The 21,745-nt window shown below is 41.8% G+C and overlaps 3 protein-coding genes across 4 annotated transcripts in view; 2 read left to right on the forward strand and 1 right to left on the reverse strand.

Moving 5' to 3' along the window:
• Positions 1-10,893, reverse strand: part of pag1 (phosphoprotein membrane anchor with glycosphingolipid microdomains 1) — a 58,124-nt gene extending 47,231 nt beyond the window's left edge. For both annotated transcript variants that reach the window (XM_005728549.2, XM_013909654.1), the window contains exon 1: positions 10,641-10,893. The gene's annotated coding sequence lies outside the window, so the exon portion shown is untranslated. The remainder of the gene's footprint in view (positions 1-10,640) is intronic.
• A 2,204-nt stretch (positions 10,894-13,097) lies between these two features.
• mrpl53 (mitochondrial ribosomal protein L53) lies at positions 13,098-16,376 on the forward strand. Its single transcript, XM_005728457.2, has 3 exons — positions 13,098-13,287; positions 14,690-14,802; positions 16,185-16,376. Exons 1-3 carry the CDS (start codon positions 13,193-13,195, stop codon positions 16,301-16,303), a joined length of 327 nt encoding a protein of 108 aa, XP_005728514.1. The 5' UTR covers positions 13,098-13,192; the 3' UTR covers positions 16,304-16,376.
• A 1,786-nt stretch (positions 16,377-18,162) lies between these two features.
• Positions 18,163-19,536, forward strand: fabp4a (fatty acid binding protein 4a). Its single transcript, XM_005728458.1, has 4 exons — positions 18,163-18,339; positions 18,508-18,683; positions 18,788-18,889; positions 19,251-19,536. The coding sequence occupies exons 1-4, from the start codon at positions 18,267-18,269 to the stop codon at positions 19,302-19,304; spliced, it is 405 nt and encodes a 134-aa protein (XP_005728515.1). The 5' UTR covers positions 18,163-18,266; the 3' UTR covers positions 19,305-19,536.
• Positions 19,537-21,745: the final 2,209 nt, after the last annotated feature.

Consider the following 21,745-nt stretch of genomic DNA (forward strand, 5'->3'; position numbering starts at 1 on the left):
CCTCAGTTTACTGCGACAATCAGCTCTTTGTCCCTCCACTTGGCTCCAACATCTTTCCTCCAGTTCTATTTACTCATTCATTCAGCACTAATTCTCTGTCTGTGTCACTCTGTCTCTCTGCATCTTTCTCTTCTTTCTTCTTTCCTTTATGTCTTATCATTGCCATTGTCTCATCCTGGACACAGAAGCATATTTGCCAGGAGCCAGCAGAGGCAAACAGGGAGCCTATTCAAAGAGCTCATCACGGACACGAGAAGGGTTAGAGAAGGAGGAGGAGGATGGAGTGGAAAAAGCAGAAGGAGACAGAGAGTAAATTCCCTGGATGTCTTGATATCAATAAGCAATTTCTTCAAGAGAAAACATTGGAGGGAAAAATAACTAATGGCTTTAATTGCATCCTTTTCAGACCTTCTAGCAATTCTCATGTTGCACACTGTTGCACTCAATCCAAACCACACAAACAATATTTGCCTTGCTCTTTATCATCCCCCCACATACACACACCCCACGCTCTCTGAGGACATAATGCCCTGAAGTCCATTAACAAATACAGTCCCTGCTGACAGACAGTCATTTGCAATCAGTCTGAAAGAGAAAAATGCATAGTTGCTCATATCCTCTGTAGCAGATGATAGCCTCAAACAATTACACACTCTGAGCCAAGACAGAAGTCAGAACTGATCACTTCCTTTATTGCTTATTGCTACTGCTTGGGCGGTGAGCGAAACGCAGTGATGAAACAGACATTGTCTCACAAATATTGGCTGTTTCTCTGATGAAGGAAAGATCAATAGGATTGCAAGACGTGCCCTCAAATCGCTGTTGTTTTATGCTCGTCATCTGATCCCTGATCTAATGTGTTTTACATGCCACAGAATTTCTGTCACAGACATAAATGGCTGAAGTTAGCTGCAGTTTCAATATTCAGCCTGCTTGTAAATGAAGCATTTTCACACGTGCATTTGAAAAGAGGAAAAAGTGACTTATTTGAAATCCAACTCGCCGTGCTGACTCTCAAAGGAACAGAAAGCAGCTTTTTAGCTGAGTTGGCAACAAGTCAACAAAAGAGGAATGGAAGACAGACAGTTACGACAGATGGGTGGATGGTACAGCTTTTTAAATAAACCGTGTGAATCTACTGTTAGCAACAAAGTAAACAGACACTAAACAAGGTAACACATTTGCTAAGTGTTTGGCAACAAACATGTTGAGGTTTTAGGGCTTTTTTTTTGCCTCATAATAAAAAGTTTCGTTTTAGTTTAAAAGAGAACAAATTGGACAGTTGATGAGCACCGGCTGCCTGGAGTCAATCTTCTAGCCCAGTGGATGAACTTTCCTCTAACTGTGAGGCTGTTCCATTGATTCAAGTATTCAGGGTGTGAAATATCAAAATTCAGTCTGCGGTGTTACATATTTCTGGAAGGATCTAGACCTTCAAAGCTGAACCAATTCACAGACAGTTGACGTGGGACATCGAGTAGGGAGGCAGGCGTGTGTGTTTGACGGGGTTTTCTGAGATTTTGTTGGAAGAATTTTTTTTAATTTAATAAAATAAAACAAAATATGAAATGTAGTCACCCTTCAAGATCTCCATCACCACTGGTTGACTTGAATTGTGGAGCGGAGACTGGCCCTTATTCAAAAAGCAAGTACACAATAGAAATAATAGAAATCTCACATCATGTTAAGATTGTAATAAAATATAATTCTTCTTTTTCGCACAAGAATAACACCACATAAAACCATAAAAGTGGAACTAAATACAGCCCAACTCATGCAATCATCCATTTAATACATTGTGAACTTGAGTCTGCCCCCCAGCCCCCACCCCCTCGAGTCTTTTCCCTCCACACTCAGCTATGTCTCCATCCAATCAACCCCCCAAAAATTCCACATCACACTCAAGAATTATTATTTCGCCCTGGAGAGCTCCACACTTCACTTCATTTCCCACATTTCTCCCTTTTCCTTTCTTGCTTATCTGTCCGGCACCTTTCTGTGCCCCATTACCACGCTGATGAGCACAAAACCGTTGGAGAGGTTTGACCATGAAATATCAGCCTGGAGCATAGCAGAGCACGTACCCACACCTTGTTTGTCTGCGGCTTATATTAATAACGCTGGTACGCGACGAGATAACAAGGGCATTTCCTATTATGAGCCTGCTTGGGAAAAGGGAAGAGGGAGGTACGCTTTAATTGTAAGCAGAACAGACCGTCAATGTAAGTGTGTGTGCGTGTGCGAGCGTGAAGCCAAGAAAGAAAAATAAGTCGTCAAAGGGAGGCAAAAGGGATAGACGATAAATACAGAGGAATTTAAAGCAGGCAAACTGAAGAAAAATGGGATTGAGTGAGATATGGAGAAGAGGAAGAAGAGTGGTATGCAAAAAAAAAAAAAAGAAGATGACGACGGAGAAAGAAGAAAAAAAAAGTAGACTGGAGAAAAGATGGAAAAAGTGGTGCACATAGCCAAAGAAACAAAGAGAAGGGATGTGAGCAGGGGAACGGCAGACAGACAGAAAAGAATAAGAAAGCGTAAAAATGGCCTGAAGGCTTTGCTGATGGATGAAAACCAATCCCCTGCCCATCCCATCCGTCACCTGACTGCACATAAATGAAGCAAACAACCACCCTGTGGAGCACAAAACCTGATCACAACATCACCTGCATGTGTGCACCTTGTAGCTTTACTTGTGAACACACTGGGAGACATCAGAGAACCAGCAGATAATCATCTCTTTGTGGTTTATCTTTTCATTTAATCTCCAATAAGCTTCATTCAGCTCCAGCTGTAAAGTAACCGTGAACAGATATCTTAGCTCTCCACGAAAACCTGACGTTGAACAACGGACCACACAAACCAGCAGCTAGCATGGTTTTAGGCCAATGCAGCGGGAGTGCCACGTTATCCAGTTGTACTCCATTTGTGGTAAGAAAATGACAAATGATGAATAAGAAAATGACAAATATTTCAGTATGTTTAACGCTTGCACCTGTCTTGTAAGTGCAGTGAAGCTAAAGTAGCTAATAAAGCACTTAGCATGGGTTTGAATCCCACCTGTGGTCCTTGTTTTTCTCCGTTTTCCTGTCTGTCTCCACGATCTCTATCAAATTAAGGCAACACGGCAAAAACAAGAGCACTCAGCACTGCAGCTCTGTCTGAAGACCAAGGGCTTTACTAAAACTTTGGATTTTGATGGTGTTTTTATAACCACATATTACAATGTTAGCCTGCTATGGTGTCCCTGTAACATCATAGGGCTTCATATCACAAAAACAGTGTCTTGTACAGCCCTCTCCGTGCCCTTTCATATGATATATCACTCGATATAGTTTCTTCAAATTTTGTTTTCAAGGTCATCTTTGACCTTGGGCGCTAACGATTAAGGTCAAGGTAAAATGCTTAGTCAACTTAAGTACTCCCCCCAGGTATAGTATACTGTTGTAAAGTTTGAAGATGGTCTGTGAAAAAAATATTGTGGGTAATATGAAGTTTTTACTGATTTCCACATTTGGTGTGAACTTACCCTTGACTCAAATTTCACACAAATTAAATCAGCTCGAGTTGTTTCGTGTTTCTTCCTTAACAACGGCAGAAACAAAGCAGAAAATTACTTTGCAAAATATAACGATTTTGTTCTCACAAAGGCAAAAATGAAAAAGGCTGTACAGAATATAGATAAGACTCTGTATGTGCGTGTAGGAGTGTGCATGCAGGCCTTTGTATACAAGTCATGTACGTGTGTGTGTGTGTGTGCGTGCGCCCTCCCTGGAGTGCCTCAGCCAGCGGAGCGTGAGATGAGGCGGCTCCCTTCGAGCGACATTATAGCGTCCCAGCCCTGCAGTGTGTGACTGTGTGCGTACACGTCTCCACCCGCCGCATCAGCAGCTCTTTACACCAAGTAGGTACACGCGCTGCGTTCACTCACCCATCTCTGCTGTCCGTCACCTCCTCTCACCTCAGCCCTTCACACTCAGCATGCTGGTAATCATTTGTTGCCACTTGTTTACAGTTCACGCATACATAACACTCGAAGGTGTTACGAGTTGGAGTGGTGATCAAAAACACAGCCGCACTTCCCCACAGATCCCGCTGCTGTTATTACTTAAAGGACGCTGCCGCCCGTCCCCTGCCCGTCGCTTGCATCGCTCCGTGAGGTTGAAAAATGCATGAGGCCTCAAAAGATGGAAACATGGCATCTACTCATACTGGAATAAAACTGCAGGAGAGGAGTTCTTCAATTTTAAAGTTGTGACACCAACCTGACCAACTCAAGGTCTGCCTGCTGTGGATTTTTTTATGAGGTAGCAAGGCTGTCATGGAGACAGATTTGTAGGCATACAAAACTTTATTTGGTTTTAAAGGTGAACAAACCAGGAGATTATTTGAAACTCTGATCGAACGTCCACTGTTCTAATTGTACGTTTTTAGGCTGGAGTTAAATTGGAAGACCTCTCTTCAATACATCTGAACCTGTCACAAAACACAGCACACACACACACACACACACACACACCAACCACAGAGAACCAGTCTTGTCAAATTCACACTCTAACAACAGGGGGCGAATGCATAACAATGCGCTACCCACAATTCTTGAGAAGTGGGACTCTGATTTCCCATTAGACTTTCCTCTTAGGCAATCTCAATTAATTGCATCCACAGTGTTTACTTGCCATTAACACACAACACTCTCTGTCTTCTGTAGCCCAGAGGTGAGTTAGGTTTAGCGGGTTGTTTTTTAAAGCCTTTTCATTTTCGCACTACAGGAAAGAGACTTGGTGCACAACACAAACACAGAGCAGCAGAATAGTCTAGCGCAAGCTGAAGCGCCCTGTTATCTTTGAGAAAATTGCTGAGGGCCAGTGTGATTTGATAGCAGCGTGTGTTTCTTTGCGCATGAAAGAGATAAATAGTATGTGTCTAAGTGGAAACCGGTGCATTGTCAAGTGTGTGTGAAACATAGGAGGGAGTATATCTAAATTCTGCATGTGTACCCGTGTACTGTAAACGGGTTCATACATGTGTGTGCATTTGAACACATTCATGTTCTGTATGTCTGCTGTGAGTCGAGAGTGAGTGTTCCCGCTGTGATTTGGCTGCTTAGAGTGAGTATCTCTGGGCATGAACAGGCTGGATTCCAAATACTGTATGTCAGGACAAACAAGTCTAGCTCCAGCAATGAGTGACATACTAGGTTGCAAACACACATTTACACACACACACACACACACACACCTACGTTTGGTATGCTTACCTAATGAGCTCAGAGGCTACGTATCTCCAAATATTTTGCTTCTTTCTAGAACTCACTTTCACAGAAACATACAAGGTGATGGAAGAAATGCAACAAGTTTTCTAAGCCACGCCACTATATTCTATTCTGCAGTCACAGTTAATACAGATGAGGCTGGCAAACATCTACCAGCGAGTCTTAATGGGTGATAAATTGGTCCAAATCTGCAGGTTTTTCTAACCCCAGGTGAAGGCGCTCATCATGGTTCAACATTTTAGATTACCAGAACATTCGGTGCTTTCCCTGCTTTAAATGTCTCGCTACAAGCATTTCCTGGTCTTACTGAGATGTGAAACAAGACTTTTAAATTTTAACACCTGTCTGCTTTCTTTAGGTACGTGGTTTGGTGGTGAGAATTTCTGAGCAACACCTGCTAAACATCCATAGACTGTCTTGGAAACTGTGTACTTGTGTTTCTTTATAACAAAAAATATGTTCAGCAAGTCCCCCTGACATTGTAGGAAACAAATTCAATTCTTGCAAGGGTCAGCAGTGTTTAGGAGACGTAGAGGAGCATGAGTGATAACCAGACTCACGCACCGTAGATCAATATCCTCTTTTTATTATTAGAATTGCTCTCTCGTTTTTTATTCACCTCATCTGTCAAAGTCTCCGTCTAATAGTTTTTTCCCTCCAGTTTCTCGATTCTGTCTTCATTCTCTGTCCAGATCTGTCCCATTTCTCACCATGAGCCTCCTAATCTTTACAAGGAGTGGACCCGATACATTTTCAGCGACTAATTTGACCAGGGTGAACAACCACAACGGCAATGGTCTTTTCTCCATGAACACCTCTCTTCATTTGAGAAATGACAGGCCTCACATAGTCAAATTACAGATTAAGGTGTGAGATGCATGCACTGAGATGCATGCAGCACTGAATCAAAGGCACACAGTTCCAGAAAAGGTGGAATGGAAACCTAATTATATCAGATCTGCCCACCAAGCTCCGGACATGGGCGTGTACTTGACAGTTTTTGCTAGTACGTTCTCAGGCCACAGCGGCTTCCCTCAACCAGAATGTGTTGACCACATGAGCGGCTCTTGTGTGCATTTCCTCTTCCTCAAAGAAAAACTCAAGAAAAATTTCTAAAAAGCCACACCTTCTGTAGCTGTAGCTAACTTTTGGCTGAGAAATGGAAGAAAAAAAAACCCCAAAACAACCAACCTGCGACATGGCAAGTTCTGTTTTTCTATTCGTGTGAAAATATTCACGTTGAACATGTGGAGTTCAAATAAAAGCCACCTTTGTGATGTTGTGATGTCTACATAACAGACGAGAAACAACCAATTTAAAAATTTAACTTAAAGCATTTTATTACAAATAGTGCATTCATAAATATCATTTGTTCTATTTCCTTTATTTGAATCTGCAAAAATGCCAGTGATAACACAATTTGACTTGAAATAAAATACTATTTTTGCACTAAGAAGGTGATTCCCAAAGCTCACATTTGGCATTTCTCAGCATGGTGTGCACTGTATCCTTAAAAAAATCTGAGGGCATTGGACAAATAGAGGATAAAAGAAGTGCTGGGCCTAAAAAAATCTTTCAACAGCTGATGAAAAGTATCTGAAAGTTATGTCCATAAGAAAAGAAAGAGAAAACCCCAGAAAAACTGTGACACGGGACCTGAAAAATACATTTGTACTTCCATCTACTGATCACTGAAACGTCATCAGAAGTGGTCTCAGTGGAAGGGTGGCTGACAGAAGCCATTCTGAAGGAAAGAAAACCGGGAGACAAGGCTGAGGTATCCCAAATTACAAAAGAGCTGGGCTGAAAATCAGTGATAATTTTCTTATGGAGTGATGAATCCAGATTTTACTATTTTGGTACAATATGTATGTACAGCTATCTGTAGAACACAGTGAAGGCTCGTTCATGGTTTAGGGTTGCATTTCAGCTACTGGTTTTGGAAAGTTTCTCAAAATTGATGAAATGATAAATATAGAAAAGTACCATCAGTTTTTGATCCACCGAGGAATAAAAATTCGAAAATCAATGTCATGGATTGGCCTCCCCAAAACCCGGATTCAACAATGCTGCAGCAGTGTGGGATTTGAATGTCCTTCAAGGAGACTGGAAACTCCTGAAGACTATTTCAAGAAATTACAAGAATGCTTGTCTAGGAGAGTTCAGGCTGCGTTGAAGAATAAAGGCGGTCATACCAAATGTTGACTTTCAAGCTCATTAGAACCGTAGATTCTCTGCCATGTATTTCCATGTAAGTTTGCTTATGTTTCTGCTGCACCTTTTTTTCATTTTTCTCGCAAAAAAAAAGAGAAATGAGATGTTGCCCAAGTACCGCAAACTCATGTAGCAACCTAAATTATTAATAAATATGGGTAAGATGTGTAATAAAATACAGCTAGCGGTTTATCTGTTGGGTAACAACTGAAGTTGCGAGTAAAGATTAGCCAAAGATGATGGATAAACAGTTAGAGAACAGTGTCAAGCAAAAATTATAAATAAAATAAATTACAAATTATTTAGCTAAAAGTATGACTAGCAGTTAAATTATTAGCTAACAGTGGATTAGCAGTGCTAGCTAACTGTAAGAATGCATTTTTTAGCTACATGTAGTGGTTAAACAGGTTTAGCCGGACAGTAATAGCTAATAGATACAGAAGTAGCTGAAAGAACTGGATTGAAAAGTATGTTAATATTAAACCACAGCTGACAGAGTTGTTTGAAACAAATTTCCGAAGTCCCTCTGACATGGCTGTGAGGGTGGGCAGCTAAAAAGTGGACACAGCTGTTCTAATCTTTCACGTTGCTTTTATCTCCTGCAGACCAGTACAGCAGAAACTGCGTGGAGAGGGACAATAATTACATTTAGCTCTTCCATTTCTCCGTTCCAGATCAATGATGGAAAGAAATGCTCTTTGCAACAACACCACATAATAGCATTTTCCATTTTCATAAGAGCAGAAACTACTCAATTCAAAGCAAGCTTGACATTAAACAAAAACACTCGCACACAGCAACACGCACTTCCTCCAGACTCAAGCCTGCATTTGTTTTTCCCCTCAGGGCAAATGCAGGGTAATTGTAAAATCTGAGGTGCACATCCAAACGCTCCACTGTTTGCCTACCAATGATGGGGCTGATGTCCTTGCTTGTTAAAGCCTAACTGACTGTGAAATGTGTGTAGTCTGCTAAACAACATCTTGACAGCCTATGATGAAACAATAGTCCCGCAGCAATCAGACAGAGAGTGATTATGCTTTATCCTTTCAGCAGGAGGACCTTCAGGCCCGGGGCAGCAGCAGCATCACTGGGCTCTCTATCAGACCATACACATTATGGCCAGTTTTAATGAGCGCCGACCCGCCTGCAGCTGCTCAGCCTCCACCCCTCTAGAATACAGAACCATTTTCTGATGCAAATGACTTTCTACAAAGTCATTTTACTAACATGTGTTACAACTTGAAGTCACAGTTTTACCGTGCATTTATTTCTATTTCCTGGAAGCACCTGCTTAACAGGTATCATTTATAAGCCTGTATCCAAACCACTAGACTAACTCGTGAGCTAGGAGGTGAAAAAGCACAGTGTAGTTGACTATTGTGATGTTGCTGAGCCAACCAGTAAGAAAAAGAAGCAATAAAAGGTTCAAAATTGCTTAAAAAATGACAAAGAACTTGTGTGGAAACCTGTTGGATTCTTGCGTTATAGAGTAAAAGCACCAGGCCGAAAATTTTCCAAACCTTGCAACTCTTTCGGGAACACTCACTCATTTCCCTTCTTCCATACAACAGCTGCACATACCCAGCCCCTCATCTCCATTCAAATTCCAGCATTAGCAGCAAGGCTATGAATACTCTAGAGTTAAAAGTGTCACAAAGCATTCAGCTCGCCCTCCCATTCGCCCAACACAGTTGCTTTTACAGTGACAGAGATTTAATCATACGCAGACATCCCGCTCTGACCCGTCTGACATGTGCATGTTATAAGCTGCAAACGCCCGCCAGCTACTTTCTATAAACATAATATTACATGATCGTACCTCATCAGGCTGAGCATTTCAACGTTTTTAAAGCATCGTTCCCAATCCTCTGATTTCCATAAAGGCTTAAAGGCCTGAATGGCAGTCATTGTTGCTGTATGGAAAACAAATAAACAAATTAAGGATCAGTTTTGTCACAGAGGTGGGAATTCATCCATAGGGCTCTTATCAAGTGATGTCACAGGAAAGAGGAAAAGGAGGACAAAAAAACCAAAAACACAAAAAAACAAATTTGTTAATGTTTAGCACGTGACAGGCGGAACTCAGAGAGAAGCTGAAACAAAGCACAAACTGTGTTTGCTGAAGTGAAGTGAATGTCAACTTCTGTGAAAAGCCAGACCGCTGCAGGGTGAATGGTCTGCCAACATATCGTATTCAACTGAGCACAGACGGAGGGAGGATGGGGGTGTTTTTTTGGGTGGCATTTGGCTCTGTTTGCCTGTGTGCGTGTGTGTGCCAACGTGTGCAGGAGAGGGGGAGACTTGGGGGGCAAATCTGGGAGAAGTGACAGAGAGTGAAAAGGGGGGTGTTTATTTATCCGGCAGGTGAGCCGAGGGAAAATTCGTATTCACGATTACAGGGAGGGAAAGCTGTCTGAGGTTCATCTGCAACTCTCTGTATATGCATGTGCATGCAGTAGGGCATGCATGGCTGCTTGGAGCTATGAAGAGGGAGGAAAGACGGCCCATACTTGTTAGTGTCAATGAGGAGGAGCGGTGGGGGGGATCCACAGAGCTCAACATCCACGCACATGACCATATCCGTGTGTATGGTAAAGTTAATATGCATCTTTAAAAAAAACAGATAATGATCTCGTGATCCTTAAAAGAATCACCAGGAATTTCCTAAAAACATCATAAGCTATGAGCTCGTGCAAAACTTAAGCAATAGATGTTATGCGGGAGGTTGCATCCTTTAAAGCGCATGCACTGTTTTTCATTTTAAAGCTCGGTGTACTGCAGCAGCCCTAAACCGTACACAAAGTGTGCAGGGGAAAAAACGAGAATTAAGACACAGACAGCTCGCCACTCTTGGAAATCAGCTGGAAAGACGACACGCTCAGCGGAGGGCAACAAGTCCCTGTCTCAGCGTGACTGTCACCGCTTCTTAAATTTGGTTTCACTGCGAACACCGAGGCTGCCTCTCTGCCTGCCGCAGTCACAACTCTCAGTACACTCAGCCTGTGCGTGAAGTTTCCCAATGCAGCCGTCCACACACAGACAGTCACTCACAAAGAGAGGCATAACACTGGATATACCGACTACATATTAAAAAAACAACAACAACGAATAAAAACACAACTTCTACACACAGATGTGAAGATGCACTCACCGGAGGGGAGAAGACAGTCTAAAAAGCCCAGCATTCAGCGGCCGCTCTGAATAGAAAAGTGCGCCTGGCTTTTCCCGCTGAGCTCTTAACCTCTGTCCACGCCGTCCACGCGCTGCATGAAGCCGGTGTGAGAGTGATCGGTGTCCGCACACGGAGCGATGCGGCTCGTCCTTCAGCCTGCGCGCATTTCAGGACGCTCACTTCAGTCTGCTCCGCCGTTCCAGCCAGCTAGGACGCTGCTGTGAGGAGGAGGTGGAGGAGGAGTGCCAGAGAGCTGCCCCCGCAGGGCTTCACGGGAAATGTAGTCGGCCATTCCTATGAGTGGCCTTGACCGTCTCCCAGTGGCTTGCGAAGATGTGCAGCAGAGTCACTTCTTCTGCAGGGCACTGAACCCTGTTCATTTAATTCAAATACAAGCTTTAAGAGGGATTATGGGATGTGTAGTCAATTTGGATCCTTTACCTGGCTGCTATGTGGACATTTTTGAGTTTTCAGAAGTGAAGTAACCGTGTGTGAGGTTTATTAAATCTCTCTCACGGTGAAGAAAACCCACAAATTAGGTATCATTTATTTTTTACGATGCCTAAAACATTATAACTAATCACTGTAATTAGTTCAATCCAGACCATTACATGCAATGCACTGAAGAGTGTAACAGTTCCAGGCTGTAGTGCAGTACTCTCTCATACTTGTAGCTTTGTACTTTGCACAGATTGCTGGAAGGAACTCAGCAGGAATCGTTTTTTGTTATTTACTGATTTATGAGTTTTTGTGCTTAATTTATATTTAATAGGTTTACAGAGAGGCATTGAAACAGGGAGCACTCACTAATGAGTAAGAGCACTCAGTGTGTTTGATTTCTTTCCATTTTGTCAGCAGTACGATGATTCTGTGTTACAGATACGCCCTTGTGATTCCTCTCAGTGGTGGGGCCCTTTGCCACAATCCTCCACCTTTCCTCAGAAGTGAATTCATCTCTATTACCCATTAGCCATTCATTTGGAGGCTGTTACAGTCACTTCTGATTCATTCTTTCATACTACAGCCACTTTGGTTTACACTCATACCTAACTTGGGTGTCATTCTCAAGGAGGAAACAACAATTCAAAACAGGGTTTTGGCACCAGAGCATGAATTTCTTTCGACATGTTGCAGAAACAGCAATGATAGAGCCTTGTGGCAAAGAAGAAGACATGGCAGCTCATGTTAAACACCACAGCTTCCCAGGGGGACCATCTCATAAGTTCATATTGTGCTCAGGCTGAGGCCTTCATAGATGAACTCCAACATCAAGACAATACCCTTTTCTTTCTGAGGTCAACATCCCCTGGAGCATTTATTGTTTCTGACCGCCCTCTCCCCAACTTTCTTACAGTAAGCCTCCGACAAATACTTATTGTGTGTGAGTGTGTGCATGGGTGTGCGCGTGTGTGGTGGGAGGTGTATAGGAAATGCTTCGGCCTCTAGCCTTAATGTTTAAATTTAGAGCCCTCGTGCCTCTGCTGACTGTCACAGGCTGGGTCAGGCTGTCGCTCACAGGAAAGAGACTTGAGGCGTGTTAGAGCTGGGATAAACAGCACACACTCTGGCGTACTGATCTGAGAACAACACATTTGTTCTGCTCAGGCCCTGACACCAGGGGTGTCTATAAATAACCGGCTGTAGCGAGCAGAGGTCAAGAAAGGCCTTGATAAAGTTTAGATGAGGTAATTAGTATGTGCAAGGTTTCTTCTTCTTCTTCTCCTTCTTCTTCTTTTTTAAGTCACATGAAAACAAACTGTTCAATGAGAGGAATATATCTGATCCCCAAAAATATTTTTAAGTATCACTCTTGAGAAGTATTAAAGGGGTCACGCCCAAAATGTGCAAAAAAAAAAAGTGTTAGATTGTCTATTTGAACAGCAGCACCTCCTTTATTGACTTATTTCCTCACAGACCCCCTTCTCCAACGTCCTGATGATTGCACGCCTGAAGGTGCCCCAGTCACTTTTCCTCTGAATTTGTCACTTTGATTGGGGATGTTGGTGTTTACATAACAGTCACTTTTTTGTATAAAAGCCGTGTTGCAACTTGTGTTGTTATCAGTGAACTGCTTTTACTGGTGAAGCTATCACTGGGAGTACTACAGCAATATTACACCAATAATTTACTCTGTCAAGTCACAGGAAACGCTGATATTAAACAGACAGTGCCTAACTAAGTAGACAATGCATAACTTCACAAGTTAATGCATAATATCCTAGAGGGGAAAACATTTGTTGGTGTGTCCCTGCTTTGCTTATAAATGATCTTATGAATGATCTTTTGATCTGTAGCAGAAGACTGCAAGGATAGGAAAACACCTGCTTTAATAACTATGAAGCTAAAAAAAATCATGATCACCTCCCATTCTTTATAAAGTAACAGCTCCATGTCGTGTTGAATAATAATTACCTTTGTATGGACCTGTTAGTGAGGCAGCTACTGGAATCCTTAATCCTGTGGCGCCCTCTCGTGGCCCATGTGAGAAACCCCATCATTCTGGCGAGGTTAGAGGTCATTAAATCGAAAACATGGCGGCTCCCAGCAAAGCGACCGTGGTATTGAAGGCTGTGAAGAAAATAACCGTTCAGTTTTGTCCGTTCGAGTCCAATGTCCGGTCCACACGGTAAGAAAGGCGCGTTTGACGCTGCTGTTGTGTCGGAGAGCCGTTCAGTGTGCCTGAAAGGCGGGTAACGGTCGTAATTTGACAATAAGGCTGTTGGCGACAGCCAGCAGCCGCCAACCGCAACGTCATTTCATGTTTTATGTAGCGTATAGCTCGTTGATGCTTGTCGGAATAGACTGTGGTTATGCTGGCTTTCATGCTTAGTAAAGACACCCTTAAAACATTCAACATTTGGTTAATGTTAGTTGAAGAAACCCTCCGTAAATTCATAGCACCACTATATGACATGCTGCACGAAGTCTCGTCTAAACTCTTTTAATGGAAGGTTTAAAAGTACGTTTTGGTTGAAGTAATCTCAGCACTTACGTTTGTTTTGTTATCTAGATTGCACATGACATTATACGGTCATTATACACCGGCCACTTTATTATTGGGTAGTGATTTTCCACGTTTCCGTGTGTTTTTATGTTTCTCTGTGTTTATACTGTGCAAATGTCACTGCAGAAATTGAGAAATTCAGAGCATGCAATGTTTTCCCAACCTGCTGTGTGAATATTAGCCTCAGTTTCCTGTTGTTAGCTAACTTGAATCCCAGAGCGGTCTTCTGCTGCCAAAGTCCCACCGACTTCAAGGTTTGACACACTGTGTTCAGACATGCTCTTCTGCATCTGCATGGTGGTAATGAGTGGTTGTTTCATTTACTCTTGACTACCTGTTAGCTTGAAGCAGTGTTACCATTCTATTCTGATCTATGACCTCAAAAAGGCATTTTAACCCAGATGACTGCGGCTGGATATTTTCTCCCAGAGATGGTTGTGCGGGAAATTCCCAGCAGATCAGCAGTTTGCGAAGTACTCAGACCAGCTTGTCTGGCACCAATAACCATGCCATGCTCAAAGTCACTCGGTTGATGCTTGGTTTGAACTTCATCAGGCCGTCTTGACCACTTGTCTACACACCCAGTTTAGATACTTGTGTTAACAAGCATTTGAAGAGGTGTAACTATTAAAGTGGCCTTAGAGTGTACATTACTGCCTAAATCAACGGTTCACAAATATTTTGAGAAAATACACAAAATGTCAAAGCTAAAGGGAAATCTATATTACTGATGTTTAAACTCTATTTTAATGTGTAGATTTCAAGCCTATTTCGTCTAACTTCAAAGCAGATTGCCGGTTTGGTGTCAACCTTACTTTGAATCTGTAGAGTAACTAGTGATTACTGCTGTAAAATCAGTGCAATGGAGCTAAGTGTGTCATACTCGATGTCCCCACTGTGGAAATACTCACATCTACTACAGCATCTCGAGTTGTGCTAACATACCATACTATAAGAAATGTACTTAGTCACTTTAATGCGTTATAAGGTAAATCTAAAAAAGCTTCTTTTTCCTGTCCCACAGGGAGTTTCTGACCTTAGTGGGTTCAGAGAAGGCCAGAGCTACCAACATGAACTGTGAGGTGATACCAGTGGTGAAACATGACAAGTCTGAGCCCGTAGTGGATATCACTTATGGTAAGTATGACGTGAGCACATTAGAATGAGTGGGGGAGGCAGAGTTTGGTCCATGAGTTGTTTTTTTTCTCTAGTTTTATCTTAGTACTCCACCATAGTGGATTTTAAATTAAACAATCAAGATGTCACTCGAGAGGTTAAAAAAATGATTGCATTAACTCTGTAGAAATTACAGGTATTTTTATACACAGTCCACTATTTTCACTTGTTGAAGAGGAATCAAATGTGATTTATGTAGTTTTATAGGTGGGGAGGCCTGCTAACTTGTTATTTTACGACATCTTAAGGAGATCAATCTGGAGACGGTTGTTGAGCTGTCAGTATGAGGTCCAGTTACATGCTCATATCGTTACAATTCAAGACTTCATGGGAGTGTTCTCATGGGTGGAGTTATTTTGGATGAGATCGTTGCCGTCGTTCCCTCAGCTGTCTGAAGTGATGTGTAATTTCATAACTGGCTCGTCTAGCACTTATGAAATGTTAATAATGCCTACAAAAGTAGCTGTCTGACTTTTGTAACCTGCTGCTAAGACAGAATATGTCATTTTATACAGGTGTGTTCATTTTCTGTCAAGAACTTGTATTTGTGCATGAAGTCTTTCTCAATGTGGGGTTAAGGTGGTGTCCAATTCATGCTGTCTCCACCACTCTCTCACAGTTGACTATTATATACCTGGTGGCTCCATCTCATGCATCTTCCCTATCAGGGAAGATTTGTTTTCATAGAAAAATTTGGCCATTCATTTTTTTCAGAGATGTCAGCTGATCTCGGTTTGTGGTCAGAAATTGTTGCCTAACGTCAACCTGACCAGCTGAAGTAATCCCTGATCATAACGCCGCCCGCACAGAGTTTTACACTAGGCACTAGGCATCACTTCATCCATCTGTCTTCTTACCCTGATGCATCCATCACTCTGGAGCACCAAATCATAACTACAATCACCTCCAGGCACAACAATGATAAGGCAACTAAGACGTTCACTTTAACCTTTGACTCAAGACAGTCGTAACCTGTTTTAATGTTCTCTCTTTCTGGTTATGTTTTTAAAAAGCCCATTCCAGATATGTCACGGGAGACAAAGATGATAAAAAAAAATTCTAAAAACTCAAAAATAGGATAAAGTCCTGGAAATGGTGCATATGTGCAGTTCATACACTCAGAAACATATGACCCAGTCTTGGAATTTCATACAATTAGCATCACTCACGCAGTGAGTCAGGCTTTTACAAAGCTGGAGATGTCTGCCACAGGTCAGCAGAGCCGCAGCGTGTCTTACTCGACTTTTGTGCAGAGTGAACTTTTGAACATTTCCTTTCTGTACTCCTTAAGCATGTTGTTCTTATGAGTCATCTCATTGTGTTTTTGTCCTTCTTTTCCGCAGTAGACGGAGAGAAGCTGCTGATGAAGGGAGCAAATTTGACCAGCAGTGAGATGCTGAGTGCTTTTCAATCCCGCTGCGTCGCCAAGGACCCGCAGGCAAAAGTTGGAGAGAAGAAATAATCATGAGCTTGGCAGATGTGTATTTATCTGTGAATATTGTTGAACATGTACAGTAAAACTATTCCATTTCATACACATGGTGTTGGCTGGCTTTAATCTAAAATGTTGTGTTGGTTAAATATTTAATAGTCAAATTCTTTTGTGCCCTTTTAACTAAACAGTAAAAAATAAAGAGAACTGTATCGTTTTTGTCATATGGCCAAATAGTTTCTCTCAGCTGGGTTATTTCCCAACAACATTTGCCGGATCAATTAAAATGCTTTAACTGCTAAAAAAAAAAAAAGGTGCTGCGATCAGTACGGGGTCACGGTGTGTCCTTGCATAATGTGTCATTTTCCTGATAAAGGAGACCATTCCAGTGTTTGAGAGAGCGTCATGCAAGCTCCAACCTTTGACACAGCAAAGCTGTAATTTGGCACAGAGTTTTACATCCAGCTCATCTGAAAAGGAGAAAAAAGCCTTTCACCCAGTCACAGATAAGTGAAATCCCGCCCTCTCACATAGTCAACCTCTGTCCCATTACCATCTGTGACTTAATGTTTTATTAATGGATCATTATTGCATCCACACACTTATTTTTTGGCAGGTTTCCTGAAAAGAACTGTAACATAAATGACTTCAAATGACTTTTCTTTAACTGACAAGCAAAATGATGGTAGGAGACCAAATTTATTGTGACTGTGTGCAACTGTGTCGATCTCGTTGCCTTTGAAATTGTTGCTTCGAAGATGAGGACCGGGTCTCCGACCTCGCGGCGTTCCTTGCTGTCTAGTTGTTTCAAGACAGGCTGCCTCCGACCAGGAAACCTATGCAGTTGCCTGGTAATCAGTAAGCAGAGGTGCAGCATGATCAGGGACCAGCTGGTTGCTGCAACTACCTTAAATAGGTCACTGGGTGTGAAAAAACTGCAAAAACCAGTCAGTCACAGATTTTTTCTAATCACATTCAAGCCTGTAGTTAAAATTACACATTACAGTTTTGCCAGTCTTTAACAAGACACAAGGATCCAAAGTGAATTTAACTGAAGTAAAGGTCATCACAATATCAACAGAGCCCCTGTTTGTATTTCCTCAAAATGAAATCAGTCAGCAAACTAATAATAAACTCAATTTGACTTAATGTTCACCTACAAAGGCCTAATAATAATAATTCTATTGTGCTGGAGCCTTTCTCAGCTGTCACAGGGCAAGAAGGATGTGATGGATTTGAACTCAGGACCTTCTTGCGTTGAGAGCACAGTGTTAACCACCATGCCACCGTTATTTGTACCATGATACTGTCATGGTAAAAGTGTTGTTCCAGCAGATCCCAGGAACAACATCTTAGATCTCGGTCCAGAAGAGCGCAGTCCTAGGAACAGCAAAGATACTGCGCGGGACCCTCAAACTCCGAGGCCTCTGGTAGACGACCTGAGCTTGAAGGATACTGCCTGCAGGGGGGAAAGGGGGATTAAGCCTAAAACTAGGAGGGCAATTTTTCACCTGTTAAGAGGAATGGCTTCTTATCAGCAGATCACTACAGAATGACAGCTCATAACCAAGCTGAAAACAAACATGTCATTTTTGGCCTGTTTGGCCCGCCATATGAAGTGACATCTCTGGAACCAGAGAAACTGTAACAAAGAAAAATATTGTTTATTCTGTATAAAATGACCGTGTTTGAAGATTAATTTTGATAAATACACATTTAGCTTAGAATATAAAACTATTGCCACGACTATGTCACGGATTAAAATAAATAAATAAGTGGGGGAAAAGGGAAAAACTCACAAGAGGAGGGATTTCAACAATTCGTTATATTACGTTGCAGGCTGTGATTGGCTCCTATACCGTTGCTGAAAAAAAGGACTGTCCCTTTAAAACGGCCACACTCTGCTCCCACACTGGAAGAGTGCTGAACCCAGAGTCGCTGCACACTTTGTTGTTGAGGATAAAGAGGAAAAAAAATTTTCAAGGATTGCAAAATGGTCGAGAAATTTGTTGGAACATGGAAGATGATTTCCAGCGACAATTTTGACGACTACATGAAAGCAATCGGTAAGAACGTCTGTGGTTGGAGCTAAATTTAGGGGGGGAAAACATTTTAATCTTAATTGTAATTAATTTTATTGTCTCAAGTTTTCACAATAGTTTTTTTTTTTTTAACGTTTTAATTAAAAAGCGTCTCTACATCTGACACATTTCCTGACACCTCGCGCTCTGCAGGTGTGGGATTTGCAACCCGGCAGGTGGGCAACCGGACCAAGCCCAATTTAATAGTGACGATGGACGACGAAGGGACTATATGCCTGAAGTCTCAGAGCACCTTCAAAACCACCGAAATCAAGTTCAAACTCAACGAACCTTTTGATGAGACGACCGCAGACGACAGAAAGACCAGGGTTAGAAAGACAGAACAAGCATTTACACAGCCTGACTTTTAGATGATTGATTATTGATTGAATCTGTGCTGGACGTGACCACTTGTCTGTTTTGTGCCCTGCAGACCGTGGTGACTCTGGAGAACGGCAAACTTGTGCAGAAACAGAGCTGGGATGGCAAAGAAACGAATATCGAGAGAGAGATCACAGATGGGAAATTGATAGCGGTGTGACTTCTTTTTTTTTTTAATCCTCAAACTATCTGTTTAGAAGTTCTGCGTAAAGTTATTTTACTTTCCCCTGTTCTATATGTTTTATAGTAGAATTAGTATGTTAATGTGTGTTAAAATGTACGGTTTATACTCAATGATCTAGGATGATAAGATAAAAGGTATTTGTCTTAAAGTGAGGAGTTTTACAGGAAATAAAAACATCACAACATACCTGAGGAAGATTTATATATATATATATATTTTAAAATAAGTCTGGCAGTGACTTCTTATATGATTGTATGCTCTGCGTGATGTTTGCCAGAGTTGATGCACATGCAGATTTCTTCTAATCACCTGACGTCTCCTTTCCACACAGAAATGCATCATGGGAGACGTGATCGCAGTGAGGACATACGTAAAGGAGGCATGATGGAGGGAGTTTTTCTCTTCTTTTTCAATTTTCAGCCCACTTGTTGGATGCACTGCTGGATGACAGGCTCAGTTCAATGAGCACAATACCAAACTAAAGTACCGGCGTACTCTGCTTTTCTTATTCGCTGTGTTGATAAAAATCACTCTTCCGTGCCTGTGTTCTCCAACATGATGCATTTGGTTTCATTTGGACTTGTTGTGGTGATTTGAATAAAAATGAATGAAAAAGCTGTCGTGTGTGCCTCTGAGTTTGTCAAACGTTGGTCAGCAAGTGAGTTCGCCTCGTGCGTTTTGGATAATATCTTGATTTAATTGTGACCTACTTGAAAGCATTCATCCACTGGGCCGTGCTGAGGAATGTCTTAATAAATTTTTTTTTTTTTTTAAAGTGCTCTAATGGGAACATGCCTCCTAATCTGGCAGTCTGACTTTAATGGGATCCCTTTCATGGTGATTACAGCAGTTATTCTACATGCAGTGGCTTCTTAAATCTGCGTCGCTTTATGTAGTTTGTTCTGAAGAAAAAAACAAAGCTTTGACCATACCACCCCCACTTAAAGTTCAATCAGGAAGCAATCCTGCCTTTCTCATGATGTATAATGTGTGTTGGCAGGGACTCTTTGAGGCATGTGAACTCATTTTTAGAAGTATTGAGAGGTCAGTTGGGAACTAAAGCCCCTTTTCCGTTTTGGGAGGTTGAACATTTCCCATTGCACATGTACTGGCAGCTGTACATGAACATGGAGTACATGGAAAACACAAAACATTACGGGTCTTCCCAACAGGCGCTCCCACCCTTTGGCCACTTGTCAAGTTTTTGTATGTTGGGGAGATTGTTCGAGAGCCGACCGCCACTTTCCCATGACAGGAAAGGGAGACGATAGAACTGATTGGCTCTAATGGTCAAAACAGCTGAACCAGGTGGAACTGCAGCCCAGTGCTCTCGTTCCCTTCAGCCTGGACAATAGAACTGACAGCAGCCAAGGACGTACAGTGTCTGAACTTCTGGGAGACTGCCAAGAGAAGGGTAGTATCACAGTGGACAGCTAGCAAAGGTCAAGTGGAGTTGTGTTGGTGTGTTAAGAGCTTTTTTTTAAACATTGTTTTCCTTTTTTAAAAAGAGGAAAGCATAAATCTACCAGAGCAACTGCAAAACAGCATCCAGCACGAGTCTGAATGAATTGTCTGAGGTTCAAATTTACACTTAACTTGTTTTCAGTACAGAAAAAAAAGAAACTCTTCATCAAACAGCTTACATTGTATTGACATCAGGTTTCCTCTTAAGCCCCTCGGATCACTGTACAAGTCTTTTTGTTTGTGTTTTTGGTCATTTAATAGCAAGCAAGGTTGTCAGGAAATTGATGCCTTTTGCTTTTGGGGGGATACTCCCACTGGGTTTAAATCTGGGACTCTCCACCATTTGACCTTAGAACTGAAGAAGCTTCTCGGATGAGAGGTGAAACGTCTTCAAGCAACTTAAAGAAGTCCAGACGCTTTTCTTTCCAAGCTCCTTAGACTGCGATGACCTGGATGACTGAGAACCTTCACAAACACGCCACTGAAATAAACCGGTTCTTTCAATTTATGAATTCATTTTTTAAAATGCAAGTTTTCACTGAAACATGTAGGGCTTCAGCTAGCTGCAACGGTTATTGTAAATATGGTGGAAGCACCATAAACAGGATAATATGTGCCTCGTACCTTCAAAACTAGAAGCAACAAAGGCCTAACGGGGAGTTTCAAATTACAAATGATGGATTTTATTTTGTCTTTGTTGAACATCATAAAAGAAGATCTGGGCTAAAAGAAAAAAAACATCAGATCTCTGTGGGTTTCCTGGACTGTCTGGCACGGACGGTAATGTGAAGAATGCCAGGAAGCAACTCTCCAGAAGTATAATTACATCTTTTGTCCATTTTGATAAATGAGGGTTTAGTGCAACAAAAATAGCCAACAACACAAATGACGCAACACAGTTAGACAGCAATAAATCCTTCAAAACATTCTTTCTTTTATTGTATTAGTGCGGACTGGTGGCACACTGGAGGAGTGCCACGCACTATTGTTGATTGCATTAAGGTGTGCGGACTCGAGACGGGTCAAGTGAGTGGGCAGGAAGGCTAGAAAAAGGCCACATAGATGCTGGTACTTTATTTATGCCTTCTCGCTTGGCTTTTTTGTAGCACTTTGCCTTATTGATCTTAAAATTGAGCTATCACTGTTTCAGACTTTCAACAGTAACCCAGCGATTCCTCAAACTTGCATCATCTTTGCTGTTATAAACAAAAAAAGCCTGATTGAATTCACCTGAGGAGTTGCTGCTTTTATATCCTCTTCATGTGAATACTATTTAAAGCGGTGCATTCTGTGAGAACATTATTAAAAAAGTGCGTTTTCAGAGTCACAGAAGGCAGAACACATCTGCTATGGATTGACTTA

Source organism: Pundamilia nyererei, unplaced genomic scaffold (genome assembly GCF_000239375.1).
Source record: "Pundamilia nyererei isolate P.nyererei 1_Seehausen unplaced genomic scaffold, PunNye1.0 scaffold00028, whole genome shotgun sequence".
In the NCBI taxonomy this organism is placed as follows: domain Eukaryota; kingdom Metazoa; phylum Chordata; class Actinopteri; order Cichliformes; family Cichlidae; genus Pundamilia; species Pundamilia nyererei.